Here is a 23693-nt window from a genome sequence, read left to right as displayed (position 1 = left end):
TATATTACAATTTGTATTCCACAGGAGTGCAGCGGCCAGCTTAAGCCCACTTGAAACATCAAAGCTATACAGAAAGAAAATCAGTTGCTTTTTGTTGTTCTCTTGATAAGGCAAAGGAATTTGATAGAGTATGACTCGATGACTTATTCTTTAAGTTTTATGACATAGGTCGCTGCTAAGACACATGGAATATGTTGTGTAATGCCTATTCGTCCATGTAATTTCATGTCACATGTTCAGGTGTATTTTCTTTTTTTCGAGGTGTCGGCCAGGAACGTGTTATCTGCCTGGCTTTTTACATTACACGTCAATGACCTCATTTGTCAGCTTGTTTGTTTTGGTTGCGGCCTGCGCTTATCATTGGATCGATAACTATCCGAGTCAACTGCAAGGAGACGAGACAACCATTGTGATTGCTTCCCATCACAATAGCTATACTCACACGCAAAAGAAACGCAAGTGGTTTCCAGCAAATAGGTAACAAACACGGAACCATAAATTGATACGAGTTTTAGCATGTACAGAAGCCTGAAGGTGTAAATATTGTTGGTCGTCCTAGGGTCACCACACCTCGACAAGATCGGCAGATTATCCGTCAACATCAGCAACATCCATTCCTAACTGCAAGTGAAAGTGCTGGACGGACCATAGGAACACATAATCGACACATTAGCCGGGACACTGTGATCCGATGTCTCCTTTCCAACAACAACCAAGCACGCCGTCCTGTTCTGCAACCACGGCATCGACAAGCACGACTTCAGTGGGCACAGGGTCATCACAATTGGCGTCATCGTGAGTGGAGGCGTGTAATCTTCTCTGATGAAAGTCGCTTTTGCGTCTCCCATGCAGACGGAAGAGTCAGAATGTGGCGGCGTTCGCTGATATAAACGTTGTGGAAAGGGATCCATAGGGTGGATCTAGCGTCATGATATTGGCAGGGGTTGGACTTAATGCGAGACTTGGACCCATGTGCTTTTTGAATGTTGGTCAAGGTCGGGGATACGGCGTCACTGCTCAGCGGTATATTGACCAAGTGATCAGACCCCACGTTGTCCCATTTTTGGCACAACATCAACAAGCCAGAGCTACCATGGCCTTTCTGCAACAACACAACATCCGTATTCTACCGTGGCCAGCCTTCAGCCCTGATCTGAACCCCATCGAACACTCGTAGGATGAGGTTCAAAAGCGTCTGCATAATATGCGCCCAATATGCAGGAGGATCCCTAGGGCCTTCACACATCGTCTGATCCACTCAATGTACAGGAGATGTGTGGCGGTGATCAATGCTAATATTGGTCACACCAGGTATTGACTGGCACTTTGGGTATTGACCAGAAACTGTGTAAGGTGTTTTGCGCGTGAGTATATATATATATATATATATATATATATATATATATATATATATATATATATATATATTACTCATAATTACGAATGTTTATGGCACCGTGTCTGTGATATAAACAAAGAGCTATCATAGTATTTTCGCAATGTAAATACTATGCACTGGGCCTTCATGTTTCTGGTAGAATAAAAGATTGGATCGTCACAATATGCAGGAGGATCCCTAGGGCCTTCACAAATCGTCTGATCCACTCAATGTACAGGAGATGTGTGGCGGTGATCAATGCTAATATTGGTCACACCAGGTATTGACTGGCACTTTGGGTATTGACCAGAAACTGTGTAAGGTGTTTTGCGCGTGAGTATATATATATATATATATATATATATATATATATATATATATATATATTACTCATAATTACGAATGTTTATGGCACCGTGTCCGTGATATAAACAAAGAGCTATCATAGTATTTTCGCAATGTAAATACTATGCACTGGGCCTTCATGTTTCTGGTAGAATGAAAGATTGGATCGTCACACACATTCTGTGGCATATGTTGAAGTATGCATAAGCAACAATATTTCAAACCTGGAACAGTCGAATGTGAAAAACAGTCGACTTATCCATGTGAATAATAGAAATGGTTTCTATTTTGGTGGGTTGAACCCAATAGCAGCTTTTCGAATACTGCAGAGAATTGGTTGCTATGTACCTTATATGGATGCAAGGTATGCGCGCGAGGTACTTGAAGAAAGTATGAATTGCTCGAAATACCACAGTGCTACTTCAGTAAAAACGAACAGAGCTCACATGAAGACAAGTTGTATAAGACAGTCGTGAATTCCGCAAACAGCATCACAGATCAAAACATTGCTCTCTTGTCGATGAAATATTGAAAGCCTCTGGAGTGGACATTACGAACGGACAAGGGATAACGGGATGACACATGTCAAAACTATGTAAATCATAGCAATGGTGTGTATTTCAACCCAATAGAAAGAGACACACACCAGGAATCATGTCGCGTGTCATTCTGAAACCCCTCTCATCAGGTTACATGTCTAATGGGAAATGGTGTACTTGGATTGATAGGTAAACTCTGCAGTCTCAGTCTGGGGTTAACTAACTGCTATAACAGTTGCATCATAAGACCGATTTGGGCATGACTAGTATGTAATGTATCCCAATCCGTGGTGGTATGAACGGATGTGCAATACTGTTCTATGTAAGTTGGCATTAATTGCACCCCACACAATGACAACTCCACCTCCAAAAATATCATGTTCAATAATGCAGTTTCGAGCAAAACGTTCATGGTTCCGTCTGTATATACGGATGCGGCCATCTTGGAAACTGACGTTGAAGCGTGATTCATCTGAAAATCTCTCCATTGCCTTGGAGCAAGATGAGCACGTGCCGCTGCCCAATGTTGTTGTGCAAGATGGTGTGCGTGAGTCACGATCTGGCCACGATAGGGTAGACGGCACTGGATGGTTCGTGCAGTAGGCGACGTCGGACTGTGCGATCATTGATTGGTCGTCCCGTTGTTCCCCATCATGCCAATGGCAGTCTGTCGTGCTGTTCTGAAGCGATCCCTGAGGTGACTCACAATGATGAGTTGATCCTGCCTCCGTGACGTCACAGGCGGTGTTCCTGGAAGAGGAGGGTCGGCAACACTACCAGTTGTCCTGCGACGATGCTGCATTCGGACAACAGTTGATCGATGGGCAATGAAGTGCGCAGCAACGTCTCTCTGCGTCTGACCAGCTCCCAACATTCCTATGGCTGGGTTCCTTCGTTCCATGGCCTCGTGAATATACATGATACCCTGCCCGCACTGCGTTTTTTATAGGGCCAACGTCCACATTTTGCACGTGCATCATGACTTTGTTATGATCTTCCTGATTTCCCACATTTCACCGTCATGGTTGCGTTTTAGACGTAAAGCCACTGCGTACATGGCAGTTGAGATTCAAACTCAAACATTTTAAGTTCGACATTGTTCTGTATACCCCTTTACTTCATGTCAATTGTAAGACACACAGACACAGATAACGCCCGCTTTCAGCATGATAATGGGTGTGCGTTTTGATGCCTCTCAGTACTTTCTATATACTTGTTCCACTTAACCAATCAAAGGCGATTTAAATGGCAACAACCATCTCTGGAGTAGAACAGACACTTATCAAAAGGGAGAGTATTTGTGGATCTCATCTGCAATAACGATTTAATCATATTGTTACGAGTTGATTCCCAAGTTGAGACGCGAAGATTAATACAGAATAAGATACATCCACTGTGAAATCAGTAAATAACAACACAAAAGCAATGGACAATTAACACATTTGATTGAAACACACAAAAATAGATTCACACCTTTGCATGTGTTTGTGGTGGATGGCCCCGGTGGTGCGTGGTGCGCTTGCCGTTCTGCGAGCACCTAGTGTCATCGCTATTGGATACTGATTTCTGGAGACATGTTCATGATGCGGTCAGAATCTTGCAGTCGACTCTGCCTTTGACAGAGATTTCTTATGATAATGGAAAGGGTTTCTTTTGCTAATTGCTGAACATAGAGATGATGTCAGTGTGTGGACATGTAACCTCAATTATATGTCAATGTTCCATGGCTTTGTCATGGCGTATACGACCATACATGTAGCATACAGAAATATCTTCGACGTATGTTATTGTAGTAGTATTATGGGACGGTCGGATAGCCCAGTGGTTAAACCGTTCGCTCGTCACGCCGAAAACCCGGGTTCGATTCCCGACATGGGTACAATGTGTGAAGCCCATTTCTGCTGTCCCCCGCCGTGATATTGCTGAAATATTGCTAAAAGCGGTGTAAAACCATACTCACTCACTCACTGGTAGTATCATGTATCTGATTAGTGGTGTACACTATTTCTTGGAGATAAACCTATTATAATGACAAAGGCGTAGGCAATGATAAGACGAGGCCAGTTTCGAAAATATGATTGCAGTTCTGTGAACAGCAATTATTATGGGGATAAATTCACAAGAAAAACAGCACGAAAAATAACCCTGGATTGTATGGAAAAGTCCCATGTCGGACGTTTACAAATTACATACATACGTAAATTGCGTAATTAATACGAAATAAGTTCACAGTTCACATAAGGCTACAATATGGAGTTTAATAATTTTAACTGTGTGGTTCTCTATTTTTGGAAACTTTGGAAACTTCTCTTGGCATGACCAGCCTATGGTGTTTACGTTTATGCAGTATCTGTACAAGAGTTGATAAGGCATGCAAAGACTTAAATATCCTGTCCATTAATATGTTGTGGGAGTGTCACGTGACATAATACCGTCATTTATATTTGACACAATCTAACAGCATGTATAGTTTCGTGTGTTTGTTGTTAAACACCGCATTTAGCAATATCATGAGCATCGATCCACGCAATTGGGATCGATGGCATGCATCAACCATCAGCCAAGTCCACGAGTCTGACCCGATAGTGGCACGACAAGCATAGTCGTCTTTTACGGCAAGCATGGGTTGCTGAAGACCTTATACTACACGGGTCTCATGTCGATGGAATTGCCACCCTGCTCTTCACCGTTTGTATGTACATGTATTGTGTTTAGAGGCATTACCAGAGGCACAATTTCTGTACCATTAAACATTCTTTTCGTTGAAGTATTTCTCGTGTTTGGGCACCTTGTTAACAAGAGTGAGTGAGTGAGTGAGTGAGTGAGTGAGTGAGTGAGTGAGTGAGTGAGTGAGTGAGTGAGTGAGTGAGTGAGTGAGTGAGTGAGTGAGTGAGTGAGTATGGTTATACGCCGCTTTAAGCAATATTCCAGCAATATCACTGCGTGGGACACCAGAAATGGGCTTCACACATTGTACCCATGTCGGGAATCGGACCCGGGCCTTCGGCGTTTGTTAACAAGAATAGATTTGTTTGTAAGCCCAGTACTAGGTACATATATAAACTTTGTTTAAACTACTGAGGTACGTTGAGGCGTAATTAAACATCAGCATTGGTTTGCAAGATGGGTGTTTTATCTGTGCGTGATATCGGATCAGATCAGTATATAATTGCTCTCAAACTACTTTAGATGTTCTAAGTAATAGAATAACAATACAACAAAGTGAGTCCATGTTTTAATGTGTACATATCATGAAAAGCCGCGCCCAACAATACACTCAACAGGCAATAATTTAATGGACCAATCGATCATGGTCTACAGAACGCTTGTGCTATGGGTCTATTTTACAAAGACTTTACAAAGCTTTATGTTTGGCCAGTAAGTGGTATCGATCAACTGTAGCATGACGGTGGCACCCGTCACAAACAAATTAAACACATGGACACATCTACGTTTTTATTCAGCCAATGTCGAGAAAATTGCTGATTTCCACAACTTAAAAGTGTTAAGCAATGGTTCTAAAACCCTTCTGAAACTCAGAATTTACAAGTCATATTAACAGGTGCTCTACACATTGTATAATGACGTTAAAAGACAATAGTTTAATGGACCAACAGATCATGGTCCACAGAACGCTTGCGTTATGGGTCTATTTTACAAAGGCTTTTTATAATCCTGCTTTATGTTTGGCCAGCCAGTGGTATCAACCAACTGTAGCATGACGTTGGCACCCGTCACAAACAGAATGCAAAGATAGACAAGCAAATGTTCACATGAAAAATGTACCCACAGAAACATATGGTACAAGTCAAGTAGGAAATTGAATCTTTTTATGACAAAATCAGAAGGACCTTGGTCCTTCTCCTTACCTTGTGAGGCAAGGAACCCCTTTTTGCCTGAGGAATGATATATGCATGTGTAGAAATACAACACAGTATCTGTCGTTTCCTTCATAGGCCTCTACACTGCTGAAAGTTTTGTATACCAAGACATCAATACATTGTCAACGTTTAAATACTGGTGCATCGTCATGATCACCCTCTTTCTTTGTATCAAATGGATTTGCTTGGTAAACCTCATATAATGTTTGGCAGACTGTCATACTGATTTTATGGACATGTCACATTTCTACTAATAAACTTACGATTTGTTTTGTTAAAATAAATGCTACGTAAACACTAACAAAACGTCTACCACCAAATATTTCCTGTAATACATGTTCAACACAACCCAGGAAATAGATATATTGAAAGTGCAACATTGACCTGTAAATCAAGTTTAGTTTTTCTCCGCTTTATCAAACAAAACCACTAACGTCTTGAAAAGCTGTTGCATTGTAGCAGGGGCAGTTTGTGTCGGATGATGAAGGATGAAGCTGAAGGACCAGCACGGCATATGAGAGTATTGTTCCCAAAACCTGAAATATTACAAACTGATATGTGAAAAGCTTTATACTTACAAAACTCCAAATTCGTAAAAATCTAAATGTATCAACATATTATTTTTCCAGTCAACATAAAGTAGTGAAGTTTCCAGTACAAAAGGGTCTGAAACTGTTCTCACCGTCAATGTAGATGTCCTGTCTATGGTGAAGATGCCGAACATGGTGACCCCAATAGGTGCACCAGTAACTCGTGCGAGGAACAGATGTATCTGGAAAAAACAACAACATTCACAGCAATTAAAAAATGCATGTTTGAATACCTGAATCGGAAGTAATGTATACAGATATGCCTAAAATGTTTTCATTAACACCTGGTGCTGGTACCGTTCAGTAGTGTATTAGTGTGTGTGTTAGTGTGTGTGTGTTTTGTGTGTGTGTTTTGTGTGTTTTGTGTGTGTGTGTGTGTGTGTGTGTGTGAAAACTGCCAAAATGTAACATCATTTGGATTGGACTATGCATAGACTCGTTCGTCCGGCCAAAATGTAACCCCGGCATTCGAGGCGAGTTCGGCAAGGGTTGAAACTGGTCTGTTATAGTATAGCCGTGTTTGTAGTGAATGAGTGAGTGAGTTGGGTTTAACGCCGCTTTTAACAGCATTCCAGTCCTATCACGGCGTGTCAGCTTATTGTGGGAGGAAAGCCCGAAGTGATGCAGGTCTCAGACGTTTACCACTTCGGTGAAACCCACGAGCACGTGCACGGGCACGGCTGATTCGAACCCACAATCAAAGGTTTCTGGCATGTCCAAGGGACGCAACTCAGCACAGCGAATCGCAGCGCCTTAGACGACTGGGCCACCCGTTTCCCCGCCGTGTTTGTAACTGGGCATGCCTTGTTTCCACAGCCGTCAATAGTAGTGTCACATCGGAAATGTCACATCGGAAGTGTCAGGGCTCGTTATCCCGCTCAACAAGACTAAAACAAAAAACAAAAGATGGACTAGAAATCTAGTGCTTTTAAAAGTTAATTACATTTATCATTTTCTAGTTTTAAGATACTTCATGCACACAAATTAATTAAAACTCACGGTTCTGAAGCTATTTTCTTTCATATCAGTGACATCAAATTTTAGCAGAATGTCCCTTGCAGAGTGGGCCTGAAATAGATCGTGGGCTACATTGATAATGCAAACATCATTTTAATAAAGTCACTTTTTATCTGCAAGTTGTTTTTTCAGTCTTATTCACCATGCCCCAGTTGTTTTAACATAAAATGAATAAGGAAAGAGGAACACATGACTAACAGAGAAAATGGTAGCACGAGTTCCTGTGTTAAGTGACCAGGTAAAAAATCCGGAAAAGTTAAGGAACTCGGGTCAGTGATAGTCAAAGGATGGGTGACCATGTGTGTCAGCTTCATTCATGATAGTTTCTAGGGCTGGTAGCGGTTGTAGCTCACATTGAAGCACATGCGTCTCCTGAGGCAACTGACTATGTACGACATATGCCTCTGAGGGCCGAGCAGTGGAAGTGTACCTGGTAGGATGAGATGGTAATGTGAGCTTCACAGGTAGCTTGGGTTTTATGTTCTCCAGAGAGCTGAGAATTAAAACCACGTGCACATTGTTTCATTTATCGGTAATAATGGTTTAGTTAGCTACATGATAATTACGATACAGTTTTGCCAAATTACTATTTATGGTTACAATATGGTTTTGAATTGGTATCGAAGTTACAGTTGACTGTGTTTTCATCACATGTCGATGATGAATAGAGTAGAATGTACTGTTGTGGCCACGGGTGAGGCTCATTATACAGACTCCCAGCTGTCAGCCATTGTTTTATCACTGTAATGCCGAGCGTCTTATAACTGTAATGCCGAGCGTCTTACACAAGACGCGACCTTCCATTCAATGGGAAGACGCTCTATTCTAAGACCACGAAGGTGGTCAATCAGAGTATAACAATGTTAAGTGTTTTGCTTCACATTGCAGTAAGGTTTAACAATGTTGGTGTATTTGTGTTCTAAATGGAGAAACCTTTAAGGTGGAAATGATACAGACAATTCACCATGATTGTTTTACTGATATCGGAAAATGTCACCCTCGTCTGTTAATCAGTATTTGCTTAGATCAGAAATCATATATGCCTTCCAATCCACTGTTATTGATTTCAGTACACAATTGCATGTTTTCATCGTCACGATATGGCTGAAATATTGCTGATGTGACATTAAACTTTAACTCACTCATTCACTCACTCACATGTTTACATTATCCAATGAACATGTGTAAGCAGATTGACACATGTTTTACCCATAACAAGAAGAGTAATACTAATACGAATTTTACTCTCCTTGTCTCCTTGCTTCCAGTATTCTACAAAAGGTAGGTTTGAACCTCCTTAAGGTATGACTCACAGCGTATTTATGAAAACTAGTTCTCAAATACTGTTGATAACATGAAACAGCAACTACTGGTGTGTAAAAAATAAAAACATGGACACATTTACTTTTTCATTCAGCCAATGTCCAGAGAAATGCTAATTTCCACAACTTAAAAGCAATGCTTCTAAAACCCAGAATTTACAAGTCATATTAACAGGTACTATACACATTGTATGATGACGTTAAAAGCTAAACTGGATGTATGGTCAACAGTAAATAATGCAAAAAATAAAAGAAACTTTGGAAAAGTTGCGAACAACAGTGGCATTAAATGTTGTCTGCACAAAGACTGAGGACTTTTGGTTTTAACAAAATAATATGTGATTCTAAGATAAGGCAAAAATGTCCACTTTCAGCAGTCCTAGTTTGGAAATCTCTGAAAAGATTTAATTGTCAGAGCAAATATGCATTATCAGCATATTTAAGAGCATTATCAAAACAAAAATGTATGAAACATGGTCAAAATGAAATCAGCAAGGAACGGTCAGATTATCATCTAAGCATACAATAAAAGTCAATAAAATGTAAACAACACTGGCTATAGTGAATGTCTGGTTTGAAACACTTATAAAAATGTGGGTGTCATTGTTTATGGGAACAAGAGGTTTCAGCTTTATTGCTTCTGTTTCTCAGCTAGAAATGTTATGACATAGTACATTTATAAACAGCAGACTATGTATAAGTTCCTGGTTGCCCTGACACATTTAATTGCCCAGACTGCACCCATTACATTATTTCTACAAAAAGAGCGTCTGCCTTAGATTGTCAGATGTATCTCACCTTATCACTCAGATAGCATCCGGTTATAGTGTAAGTGAGAATCTGTGACACACTAACTACCATCAATATTAGAATCGTGCCACTTTCCGCAGGATCTAGTTCTCCTCTGCCGATACAGTACAGGGTGAAGCAGAACACCAGAATGCCGAAAAAGAAGCCGATGAGAGCTGTGTACTTGATGACTCCATCAGCCTGTGAGACCACAGCATACACATTCTCATACTGTTGACGTAATCCCTCAAGCTTCTTCGACTTCGAGTCAGTATCTAAATCCTGGTGAGATTTGTCTTCTAGGATAACCGATAGACATGCTGTTATGCCGGAGAACTCTCTCCCAAGAATAACACATACCATAAACATCAAACTTGCCGTGAAGACAACTCCTATCATAGCCATTATAGAGATGCAGGTGTAGATGACAGCAAGGAATCCGCCCTCTGGGGTGCCAATTTCAAATGGGTAGAGTCTGATGGAATCACTGAAAGCTAGTGTTGTATCTGTGACAGTCCGATACATACTTCTGTGAGCATATATGATGATCGATGTTCCGCTTAGTAACATGAAAGTGAGAATTATCAACATCAATAAAATGGCAGTATGACATGCATCAGAGCACACAGTGTTTATCTCCTGAAAAATCAGAGGCAGACGTTTCGGTAGAAGAAAGCCCATAACAAGATCAAAAATAAACATCCAAAAATATTGAATGAAAAAGCAAAGAACTAGTAACTTCCCTTCAGAGAAACCATCAGTTTGTGTTACTAGTAGCAGCGTCTTTATGCTCCAGACACAGAAAGCTGTCAGATAAATGAACATACCAAAGCTGGATATGAAGTTCAAGAGTTTCATTTTCCCTAGCTTCCATTTGAGCACAGTATGATGACCACGGGGATCAAAGTACATTCCTGCAAGTCTTGCTAAAATCTCAACGTAACCAAACGGCTTCATGACCATGGAATTGCCACCCTCATCTTCACTGTTCGCTGGTACGTGTATTGTGCTTAGAGGCATAATGCAACTGGTAGCACACGTCCTGTAGTGTTAAACCTTCTCTATTGCTCGAGTACTAGTACCAATTTTAACACTTTGTCAGGAAGGATAAATTTACCAGGATTACCACAAACACACATGAAGTCATGTGGAGACTGTGCAGCTTATGAACACCAGTAGCAATACAGAAAATATGGGTTGGTGTTTCATGTGTGGGTGAAACTGGATTTGATCAACCAATATTGATCCCTGTATTCACTAATGGCATGTTTTTAGTGATGGAATTGCAATCCAGCACAGTAACAGCAATGTGAGACAGTGTACTGTGACATGTTTACTTTTCACATGGCATTCATGCCTAATGGCTGTGGAAAGCTGGTGTGTATTTCAGTATACAAAGCATTGAAAATGCACACCCGCACACACGCATCAGATTGCCATGAGGATCAGTTCTATAAAACCAAGCTTTCAAGATATCTTGCTCATAAATGAATGTAGTCTGCAATGGTATGTTTCTAAATGCATCTTTGTCTGTAAAAGGGAAAATACACATAGAAAAAGTTGATTAGCAGCTTGTAATGTAGTTATGGATGTTTGTATGTAGCCATGACTTAACTAGTGCTAACATAATGGAATAAGCAGAATATAAACAGGGACTGGGTGGAGAAGGCAATTATCCCGCTCTGTGGCTTGTATCAAATGTAAAGTCATTGGTATGATCACATAGAATAATGTTTAGGAGGATAACTGAGATGTTTCCTTCTGTCGTCATAAGTGTTTGTGATTATTGTTGTACTGAGGATTTCATGAACTGCTGATGTAATTCTTTCCTTTGTAAAACACATTAGCCGACTTGCGGGAACCTGTCTGAAACTTTCCTGGCCTAACATAGCCGAATGACTAAACCGGAAGCTACCATGACCATTCCTTATAGCTGTGTAAGTAACTGTACTGTCAATTATTACTGTTGTTAGTAATTGAGTAATCATCTGCCAAGGTTACAGCCTGTTGCAACTGATGTACTTTCTGCCCTTTCAAGTCCCGATCTAAGTATTGGCACACTTCTTGAAATCTTCCAATAAAATCATCGTCCTCAACTTATCACAGTCATGGTCAACATCCTTTCACAAACATTCTTTATCAAACACTCTCTTTTCCCCACCCAACTCATAGCCCCTTTTCATTATCTGCCTAGATATGTGCCTATATGACGAACTCAACGCCCGAAATGGCCTTTTTCACTGGTAGTGTTTATGTTGTTGCTATTTTATTTAATCAATATGTAGGAATTATTTGTAGAGGCATTAAGTCAACGTAAGCATTCTTGACATAGTTTAGTAGCAAACACATAGCATAATAACTGGCTATCTTGGTTGCAAAGCGTTGCCTCTGACCATCAATATTATTTATACCTTAGAAACAGAAACAGATGAACCTGAGCACACCTTATTTGGGCTCTTTCTTTCTTTTGCATTGTTCAGGTAGTCAGGCACTTGCAAAATATGAAAGAAAGTTTATCGGTTCAATTTTATGCAAGCTGATGGTTGTCATGTGGGTCAGGCACATGTGGCATAATAGTTTATATGCCAGGCCATCAACTTAAGATGAGTCTCTGAAAACAAAATAATACACAAAATTTCATTTAAATGTGATCAAAGAGTTTGCTTGACCTAACGAGTCAATGATGGCTGTACCAAACAATCTTTTGGAAAGGGACACTACAAAACCGAGAACTGCTCTTTTGGAGTGACTTAATAAGGGGACCTAAGGTTCAGGGATGAGTTTAATAATTTGGCGCCTAGTTTCATTGAGCTGTGAAACACAACTGGTTTTTATTACGTTAAGGTGCTTTTGGATTTGGTGCGGCAAAGCACAAGTTCCATTGCCTTGATGGCATCCCCTCATGGTGGGAATGTGGGGGACAATGGTAAGCTTGACCTCGTATGGACCCAGTATTCAGGTGAAAAAAGTACTTGTGTTTTTACTTAAATACTAGTTCATAGTTGAGTCTCTGAACGGGGCTGGTGCCAAAGGTAGCATGGACAAACAGAGCCATAAGCCACAGGATTATCAAGCTCCAGGATGAACCTTTGATGAACTGAACAGGAAGCCATTAGAAGAATCGACCTGGCTGAGAAGACACATAAAAGGATGGTCATATCTATGGCAAATGCAATTCACGTCACAAAGATAGGGGGTATCTAGATGACATGTGGGGCATCTTTCACACATGCCATTGGTTTCAGGATGATATGAAGATGTCAGATGATGCTTGATATCCAACAATTCACAAAGGGCATTGACAAGTTTGGAAGTGATCTGCCGACCTCTATCAGAATGATGAGTTTTGGGAGCCCCATAGCGAGTAATGGGTTGCAATTGGGTTTAATTTTCTGACATACATCACAGGACCTAATGTAATTATCTATGTCTTGATACATGCCATGCCAGTAGTATTTAGACAGGAGAGCTTGAAAAGTGGAATCCCTTCCAAGATGACAACCACCTACTTTGGAGTCATGATAGGCAAATAGAACATCCTTGCACTTGATAAGTGCAACAACAAGATGGGTGATTTGAGGAGGCCTAGGGGCTTTGTCACCTCTGTTTTGTTTGATAAACATTATAGAGAATGCTTTCCCTGACAAAATATTCCCGTGAGCGGCCTACACGACCTTTGATTTGAGCATCATTGTAAGTTGCAGGGATTTCACCTTTGAGGATATAGTCAATAATGGGCCTGAGGTCAGGGGAATTGTGTAACAAAATGATCATCATCTATGTCGACTGCTGCAACTATGGCAGATGGGCCAGATTGTGATAGTTTGTTTGCATAATACAAAGCAACAGCTGGTGGAACATGAGCATCTGGATCCTGGACAGAATCAGGTGGGACGTTTGAGGGAAGGACAGTAGGAGGCTGATGTGGAAAGAAGTGGTTAGTTTGGGGACCTAGTGTCGGCCACTTCAAGGGTTGCAGGGGGTACAAAAGAAGAGGAAGACACAACTAAAACTGATTTGTCTTTGGTGTTGGCAGTGCATTTAATGCCTGATCCCTGACCTCTGATGATCAGGCACGTGTCTCTATTGCGTAGGGTATTCATTCTGAGAATAATATTACCTCGTGGATATGCTAGGATTAGCTCCGACAATTGAAACAGTCTGTTTTAAGGACTGTTTAAACTTCGGGATGTCTACACCTTCAAAAACAGACGGAGAGGTTCTCAGGCAAAATGCAAAAATCTTTATTATATATTATATGAAAAAAGCAACAAACATACATTCAAATAGCATCGAGGTATTCCATTTCATAGTTAATAGTTAAGACATGATAATGAGCAATTAAATAGCAAAGCATTTTGAGCGCCACAGTCGCCTACAACATTGTGCCCATATAACGTAGCAATGAATGATGATCATATTCATGAGTTACATCATTCATAAATTAAATTAAAATATGGACATAAACGATCATTTTTAAATGCGCTTCTCGTTCAATGAATTCAACATTACAGCATAGTAAAATACTTTCACTTGATAATTCATTCCGAACATTCTTAAACTTAATTACATCATGATTTGAATTTAGAAGTACAAATGAAAGATAAGTTAAGTACGTTACTTGCACACTGTAGTAAATATTACAATGCTAATATAACTGCTGTAACCAGGATAACTGTGGTAAAACCTGGGGCTGAAACCGGGCGTCCCAGGACGTGCACCAAGTGAACAATGGGCTGATGGCTGAGCGTGCGTCGGGCGCAAGCCGGGCGTCACAGGACGTGCACCAAGTGAACAATGGGCTGATGGCTGAGCGTGCGTCGGGCGCAAGCCGGGCGTCACAGGACGTGCACCAAGTGAACAATGGGCTGATGGCTCAGCGTGCGTTGGGCGGAAGCCGGGCGTCACAGGACGTGCACCAAGTGAACAATGGGCTGATGGCTGAGCGTGCGTCGGGCGGAAGCCGGGCGTCACAGGACGTGCACCAAGTGAACAATGGGCTGATGGCTGAGCGTGCGTCGGGCGGAAGCCGGGCGTCACAGGGCGTGCACCAAGTGAACAATGGGCTGATGGCTGAGCGTGCGTCGGGCGGAAGCCGGGCGTCACAGGACGTGCACCAAGTGAACAATGGGCTGATGGCTGAGCGTGCGTCGGGCGCAAGCCGGGCGTCACAGGACGTGCACCAAGTGAACAATGGGCTGATGGCTGAGCGTGCGTCGGGCGGAAGCCGGGCGTCACAGGACGTGCACCAAGTGAACAATGGGCTGATGGCTGAGCGTGCGTCGGGCGCAAGCCGGGCGTCACAGGACGTGCACCAAGTGAACAATGGGGTGATGGCTGAGCGTGCGTCGGGCGGAAGCCGGGCGTCACAGGACGTGCACCAAGTGAACAATGGGCTGATGGCTGAGCGTGCGTCGGGCGGAAGCCGGGCGTCACAGGACGTGCACCAAGTGAACAATGGGCTGATGGCTGAGCGTGCGTCGGGCGCAAGCCGGGCGTCACAGGACGTGCACCAAGTGAACAATGGGCTGATGGCTGAGCGTGCGTCGGGCGCAAGCCGGGCGTCACAGGACGTGCACCAAGTGAACAATGGGCTGATGGCTGAGCGTGCGTCGGGCGCAAGCCGGGCGTCACAGGACGTGCACCAAGTGAACAATGGGCTGATGGCTGAGCGTGCGTCGGGCGGAAGCCGGGCGTCACAGGGCGTGCACCAAGTGAACAGTGGGCTGATGGCTGAGCGTGCGTCGGGCGTCACAAGACGTGGATCAAGTGAACAATGGGCTGATGGCTGAGCGTGCGTCGATTAAACATTTTAACACTAATCACAATTTCTAACGGTTGCAAATTCCAAGTAAATCACACATAACATAAGCGAGGGTTTATAAAAGAAATGCCGGTAACTCGCAGTATTATACTTATTAATGTATGAGACTGCAACTGAAATACCTGTATCTTTATAGACTATTCTTCAACATAAAATACAAAATCGACAGCGTTTCCCGATAGTGCAGTTACAATTTTTGAAAATTCATTATTAAAAACACATCGCCAAGTTGGTGTGCATTTCTTTTTTCGCGTGTATTGCAGTGAAGACATATTTGGCCGCAGACAGGCTGTCTTTAAATAGCTGCCGATGCTGAGCTACTCGTTAAACTGATACAGAAAATATTTCCAGTGAAAATACAAACAATAATACATATAACATGACAAAATTAAATGCAGATTGAGATCTGTGATTTATATACATATTACCTCTTTGTGCTTAATCAGTATTCATCTGATACAAGAATCTCTGAAACGTCCTTACAAAGAACAACCGTTGTTACAAATAATAAAATAACTTGTTATCCATAAGAAAGTGTCATGTGTTCATGTTCCTCCAACTTCTATATGACTATCACAGAATTCAATGGGAACATAAATTTTAACTTCACTATTGAAGCCAGTCATGGCATAGAATATACTGATGGGTTTGAAATATATATGCTAGACCACTATTATCAAATACATTCTTAATACATTCTAACCATGTGCTATTCTTCAAGGAAATGCATGTATTGTATTGTATTGGGGTCGGTTTATGATACACTTTTGTCGAAACAATCTTATGCCCAAAGAAAATAAGACGTTTATAGACTTTCACACTTTCACAAAAGTGGTTCTCTCCCCAGGTAGTTGACAACAACTTTCCATGGGAAACGAACATGGCAAAGTAAATTGGATTTGTTAATCGTTTATATGAATTAATACATTATTTTATATTACAACATATCGTAATGTGACAGGTAAATACTTACACTGGATACAATAAGGATATCCTTATTAAAGGTTCAAGTATTTTTGCAGTGCATTCAGTTTTCTATGACATTTTGTGGAGGGTGTGTTCTTAAACAGCATAAAAAAACTAATATCAGAGGCTGAACATTGTTATTATTTCTGGAGGCAACACGAACGCACAGTACATTTCGTCAAGACCGGTTCTCTTGCATTAACATTACATTTGTCCATACATTTCCTACCTCCGATATAGGTTCAACACCTTGAACACCTTTGTGAATAATTGTCAGTTCTAACGTTGATTTCTTTGTGCAACACGGGTCTCAGACACCAGTTACATTGGAGCAGGGGCTGTTTATGCCGGGAGACGTAGACCCAAGCTGAAGGACCAACACAGCATACGAGAGGATTGTTCCAGACACCTGAAATAGTACAATATAAATAGATGTGAACATTCATTAGACAGGGTTAAATGTGACGTAAGCTAGATTTGTATTTTTCGAGCATGGCGTGGAATTACAACTTAACACTACCGAATGAAAATATTCCCAACCGTCAGTGTGGATGTCCTGTCTATGGTGAAGGTCTCAAGCACAGTGATTCCGATGGGATTACCAGAAGCTCGAGCAAGGAACAGATGTATCTGAAATTAATCATCGACAGCAATTAAAATACGTATGTTTGGATGCTCGGCTGGTTTGGTTGGTTTGTTGTTTTAAGCCGCACTCAGCAATATTCCAGCTATATGACGGCGGTCTGTAAGTAATTGAATCTGGACCAGACAATCCAGTGATTGATATCATAAGCATTGATCCACGAATTTTGGATCGATGAGATGCATCGACCAAGTCAGCTAGCCTGACCACCCGATCCCGTTAGTCGCCTCTTACGACAAGCATAGTCGCCTTTTACGGCAAGCATTGGTTGCTGAAGACCTATTCTACCACGGATCTTCATGTGTCTTGATGCTTGGGTTCAAATATCGTATATAATGTAGAAATATCAAGATAAGCCAAAGCATCCATTTAACACACCTTTGAGGGCGAGAGGAGCTTGTAGTGACACATGCAGTAGATCAGTTGACACACTTGCGGCCAAACATGTTTTGGACATGCTTACCCTTTTCGCGAACACCCAGTACCAGTGATGTTCAGTGATCCTTGTATATAACGCGTACCGCTATCTGTCTTGGCCAATAATCGGGAATAGTTCTCTGACGTTGACGTTTTATTTTATGATTGAAGGTAACATTACCAATAGTCATATTTCAGAGGTAGGTGCTGATTAGACGCACAACCATATTCGTGGGGTTTGATGGTATTATCTTTTTTTTATGACATTTGCATGTAATGTGACTTAATATTATTTACAGAACTGTCTATAATGTTTATCAGCTTGTCCTTACATTCTACTTTAATTCAAACTATAAATGTATAAATTGAAGTCATCTGAATTTTTCAGTTTGGGGAGTCGGAAGTACACACACACACAAATCAAAACTTACTGTTTTGTAGGCATTTCCTCCCATGTCAGTAACAGCATATTTAAGCAGAATATCCCTCATGGAATGTGCCTGAAATCCATAAACAAAGTAGATGAGGCAACTAATACGTTAATGGAGTCACCTTTTAGGAGGTTTTGTCATGACATTCATCTGATTTGTAACCTACACGAATATCAAATAACTGGTATGTTCAGAATGACGAGAGCACACAGAAGTAATAGCGGAAAGTCAAATGTGCTGACATGAATCGATGTGGATTTGTACGTTTAACATTATTATGCCCGACTAGTGAGAGAAAAGTAAATATCATAACACTATTTTATCAGAAAACATTTATTCCTTCCAACGAAATAAAAGTGAAGACACATGTTTAGGTTAAACTGATTTTTCAAGCTTGTATTTTCCTCGCAAACAGACATCGATACCAACTACGCAAGGTGCCCTTGTCGTTGAAAAATCTTCTTTCCTAAACATAATATTGATTCAAAATGTTTACCATATGTTCATATGGTTTGAAACTCAAAGTGAATCACACTGGTGCTGAGAAACCCCAAAATGTTAATCCATGCAAATTCGGAGATTCAAGTCATTAATCACAGAGCCCTGGCAGGGATAAAAGATTACATGCTTTAACATAAAGGAAATATTGATTGAGCAGCGTCAAACCTTTGTGTATCTCTCGCTCACTCTATCCTAAAGTAGCTGGAGTAAAAACATCGAAAGTGATCGGTAAACAACACATATTAATTAACTTCTTAATGTTTTGTTAATGTTCGTCACACCTGTGATATTTTAATACTACATAAAATAACACTGATGTATTCACAGCATTCGTCAGCCAAGAGCGTGCTAGCGTTTATCTTGTTTCTACAGTAGATAGAGTTAAAAACAAGATATGACTGGAATCCCTCTACATACATAAATTTACAGGAGTAAGGACTGTTGTGTGGATTAGTATGTACTGCCCTGTTACACTGTCAGGATCGATGATAAATTGTTATGAATATAATTTTTCTTTATTCCTTGATGCATGGGGCTTTTGCTACGAAATGTGGTGACCATAGATATAGTTACATATCTATCTTCTGCGGTCCAGGTCAATTCGTCAATTTGTCAGTGTAAAGTTCATTAAGACAAAAGTATGCGAAATGCTTTTTTTCCTTATTCATAACACTTATGTAAAAAATTGGGGTATAATCATGGGCACTGAGTTTTTTCCTCTTTCTTGCTGATCTATATCTAATGCATATTAATCAGAATATTTGCTGGGATTGGCAAAGTCAAAGCAAGATAATTGGGCCAAGCCGTTTAACTTAAGCTTTACATATATCGATGATCTGATATTATTCAATAACCATCAAACAGCCAATTCCCTTTCCACTGATTTATCCACCTGAACAAGATATATACGATAGCTACGCGATAAACTGCAAAGAACAATGAAGAACGCAGCATGCGTTATTATTTCACGACAAAACATTGTCGTTTATTGGACGGCAATATTTTTGAGAGGAAGGTGTCTCATGAGTTGTTCCCATAGATGTAGCTTGGCAACGCAGATAAATGAGATGGACGAATTAGCGCATCCAAAAGCGGGAGAGATGGGGCAATCGGTTTTGTGAGAAAAGGTACAAGTAATCGACGTGAGAATGTGCGGGAAATATCCACCTGTGGAAAACAATGGACTTGTCGCACATTGCCGAGATCGGATTCTATTGAAGGAGTCATCATTATTTAAATACGGGTAAAAAATAAATAAAGCTTGTACATTTTATCATCATCCTTGAAGAGGATGTACACGATGTCGATATCTCATATAAGACATAACCGCCTCGTAGTCATTGTTTGTCATATAAAAAGCACTAGAGGGAGAATAAAACTCTCGGAGCTACTCCCCTCATGGTTTTATTGTACGATAAACAACTCCCACTCATCGTGTATTTCTTATAAAAATGGATTAGTGAGACTACTTCATATGTTTTATATTTGGATGTTTGAATAAAGATTCGGTGTGTCAAAACACTCTCCACAAGATTGTATGATAAGAAGGATGACTTTTCCATGGTCAATATTCCTGCAGCTCTAGCCCAACATTTCCCAACTTTTGAGATGCAATCGAGCATGCTCTTTCTACCAATATTTTAAGGGGAGTCATACAACGTTTGTCCAAAGTTGTTTGATCAAGGTTATAACAATCAAGGCTTCAGTAAAGTTTTCAAAATGTTTTAAGGTGGACCTGTGGAGGACGTTTCACAATTTGACGCATCAGTGATAAATATATTGTTCGATGCAATTCCCTATTTTGACTTGTACCGTATGTTCTTTTCAGCATGTATTTGTGATGTGTGCCACCGGTGGGACAGGATATGTTCACCTTTTCGCGAACACCTGGTATCATCACTATTTGATAGTGATTCATAAACAAAAGCTCATGATATTGTTGGAATCTTTTGGGCAGATATTTCTTATGAATATGGAAAGGGTTTTGTTGCTTTTATTTTCATAAATACAGAAACTAATGTCACGGGATTTGGAATGCATCTCACCTTATCATTTAGAAAGCACCCTGATATAGTGTACGCCAGAATCTGTAGCACGCTTGTTAGCATCAATAGAATCGAGCCATTTTCCTCAAAATCTAGATTGTCTCTGCAGATGCTGTACAGCCCAAAGCAGAACACAAGAATTCCGAAGAAGAAGCCGATGAGAGCTGTGTACTTGATGACCCCATCTGCCTGTGTGACGACATCATACACATTCTCATAATGTTGACGTAATTCCTCAAGCTTCTTCGACTTCAAATCCCCATCTATATCCTGATTGGTTTTGTCGCTTATGATCACATTTAGACGTCTTGATATAATAGTAAATTCTCTTCCAAGAATGACACATAGCATCACCATCAAACCAGCCGTGACAATAAAGCCAATTAAAGCCTTAATGGTAATCCAGGTGTAGATGAAAGCAAGAATCCGACCCTCAGTCGTTCCAAGTTCAAACGGGTAAATTCTTATAGAATCGCGCAAAGATCTTCTGTCTGCGAGATTCAAATATACTGTTCTGTGGGCATAAACCACGACCGATGCAGTAGTTATAAAAATAAAAATCATTATCAGTGGCAAATGTATCAAGCCAGAGCGAGGTTCATCGGAACAGACTGTGTTGATCTTCTGGATAATCTGAGGCAGGCGTTTAGGTAGAAGAAAGCTCACTACCACACCAAGTGCAAACATCCATACATACTGAATGAAAAAGCAACTCACCAATAGGTTTGCGTTAGTGAAACCGCCGTTTGGTGTAAACAATAGTGACGTCTTTATGACCCACACGCAAAAACCTGCAAGATAAATGAAAGTTTCAATGCTGGACATTAAATTGAAGAGTTTCATTTTCCGTGTTTTCCCCTTGACGACAGTGTTATGTCCACGGGGATCAAAGTACATTCCCGCAAATCTTACTGAAATTTCCATATATCCAAGCGGCGTCATATCCATGGAATTGTCACCCTCCTCTTCATTATCTGCAAGTACGTGTATTGTGTTAAGAGGCATTATCAAACGGTGATCACACTTCCTGTACAACTATATCTTCTCTATCACTGCAGTTTTGCTCATGTTTAGGCAACTTGTAATCAAGAATCAAGTCCAGTACTAGGTATAGGCGAAATCTCTGAGGTCGTAACCGTTGTGGCGCTATTCAACATCTGGTGCGCACAACAAACCAGTCCCAACATGGGCGTTTCATCTCCACGTGATACTTGATCGTATAAATCATAATTACTCAGTGCACATTACAGGTTTTATGAAGTCGAGTTGCACTTCAACACATCGCATGCATTCCTGAATGTAAACATGTGCTGGTAAATATCATTAACAGCCAGGCCCTACAATACTCTCAGTTTAATGAATCAATACATTGATGTCCACACGCTACCGAAAGCGTGTATTGTGTTTCTATTATACAATGGCATTTTGTTCATCAACTTATCACAACTTTCATTCCAGAAGAAAGGACGTATTTCTTAATGTCGAGAAACAGTTTATCTCAAATACAGATTTTGGTCTTATATTTGTGTGAAATACTTTATTGCGTTTCCAACCATGTTGCAATTTTGATAAGTCAGAATAAAAATAAGAAAGACAATGTGCATGAAAATAATCAGTAAAATCAACACTTTAACACTTGATGCAAGTCTGTGGAATATGTGTTTGAATGTAAGGCACATTAAAGGTAATACCAGTTGACATATTCCACCCTAAGTGTCATGTATCCATAGGAAACTCTTTTCATTTAGGAAATTCTTTTCAAAGGAATTTACACTATTAAAGATCTCTGTAATGAAGATGATATAATGCTCTTTAATGAAGTGAAAAGAAAATACTAAATTATAGGCACAATTCATTACAATTTACAAGTTCTATTAAATATACCCCAAAATCCTGGTAGATACTATTAGAAATAATCACATTATCTTCTATAATCAACATTTAAATACAACTTTGATGGATTTACTGGTAGCGCCCAAAGGCTCCAGATACTTTTATGATAAGACTATAACTACCGCAAATCTCCCAACAGTATGTGAAAAATGGGATACCATTCTCGACTTAGATATATCATGGAAAGATGTTTTTATTAGATACAGAAAAAGTACAAAAGATGGATAAATGTATTCATCGCATCATCTATACAAAGAGAGAATTGTTTAAAATGAAAATGTTCGATTTGATCTGTGCTTATTTTGTGAAACTGATACTGAATCCTTACTTCATGTATATTAGGATTGTAAGCTTGTTAAAGAGTTTTGGGCTAAATTTGAATGTTTTCTGAATGCAAAATGTTCAAAATGCTCTGTTGTACTTGGGTACAACTCACATCATACTGGCATGCAAAAGATATATACATGTACATGTAGCAAGCATTAAGAAAAACAAATTGTCACTTGAAAAGTTTTTGAAGACTCTAATTGATATATTTCAGATAGAGAAATCAGTTGCGCACAAAAACAATACAATAAGACAGTTTGACAGAAAATGGAAAGATTTGGGAAATGAATTGTCTGGTTAATATGTCTCTATTTTTTTTTAAAATGAACAATTTCCACTACTGTGCTGTAAGGATTTAGCTTCACATTTAGTTAATAAACATGGCAAATGTAGCCTGCCCGTTTCACCAATTGTAAACATTGTTGGACACCTGTAGCCAACATAAATTTGCTGTATGATGTATAGGTATGTAACCTACACCTAATAAGTATACCACATGTATCATATACTGAACTGAATAATATTTAAAAACAAAACAAAAAAACTTTCTGTTTTGTAGGCATTGCTTCCCATATCATGACATCACATTTGAGCAGAATGTCCTTCGCAGAGTGTGCCTGCAATATAGGTCATGGACTGCATAGCTACAGTAAATATCATGCTATACGAAGTTGTGTCTTTCTTATTCATAGCTACTCCGTTGTTCTGACATTAAAGGAAACCAAATGCTCGGAATAAGGACAAAGTAAACACAAAAAATCAGAAAAACGTCCAAACTGTCCTTT

General features: G+C 40.2%; 1 protein-coding gene across 1 annotated transcript; it reads right to left on the bottom strand.

Annotated features, from left to right (window-relative positions):
- Nucleotides 1–16961: 16961 nt before the first annotated feature.
- Nucleotides 16962–21039, bottom strand: LOC139448853 (uncharacterized). The gene is made up of 4 exons (XM_071230378.1): nucleotides 20689–21039; nucleotides 18143–18211; nucleotides 17192–17281; nucleotides 16962–17060 (listed from the first exon to the last, which is right to left on the bottom strand). Exons 1-4 carry the CDS (start codon nucleotides 21037–21039, stop codon nucleotides 16962–16964), a joined length of 609 nt encoding a protein of 202 aa, XP_071086479.1.
- Between the last annotated feature and the right edge of the window lie 2654 nt (nucleotides 21040–23693).

The sequence above is a fragment of the Haliotis cracherodii genome, unplaced genomic scaffold (genome assembly GCF_022045235.1).
Source record: "Haliotis cracherodii isolate W230 unplaced genomic scaffold, xgHalCrac1.p SCAF_7, whole genome shotgun sequence".
In the NCBI taxonomy this organism is placed as follows: Eukaryota; Metazoa; Mollusca; class Gastropoda; order Lepetellida; family Haliotidae; genus Haliotis; species Haliotis cracherodii.
This window is presented reverse-complemented; position numbering and strand designations above follow the sequence as displayed.

What these genes read in the sequence shown, in the direction of transcription:
- LOC139448853 (XM_071230378.1), bottom strand. Translation starts at nt 21,039, where the DNA reads ATGCTATGTGTCATTCTTGGAAGAGAATTTACTATTATATCAAGACGT. An exon ending in GGTGCTTTCTAAATGATAAG is followed by an intron (nt 18,212 to 20,688) that starts GTGAGATGCATT and finishes TATGGATTTCAG; the next exon opens with GCACATTCCATGAGGGATAT. An exon ending in ACAGGACATCCACACTGACG is followed by an intron (nt 17,061 to 17,191) that starts GTTGGGAATATT and finishes GTACTATTTCAG; the next exon opens with GTGTCTGGAACAATCCTCTC.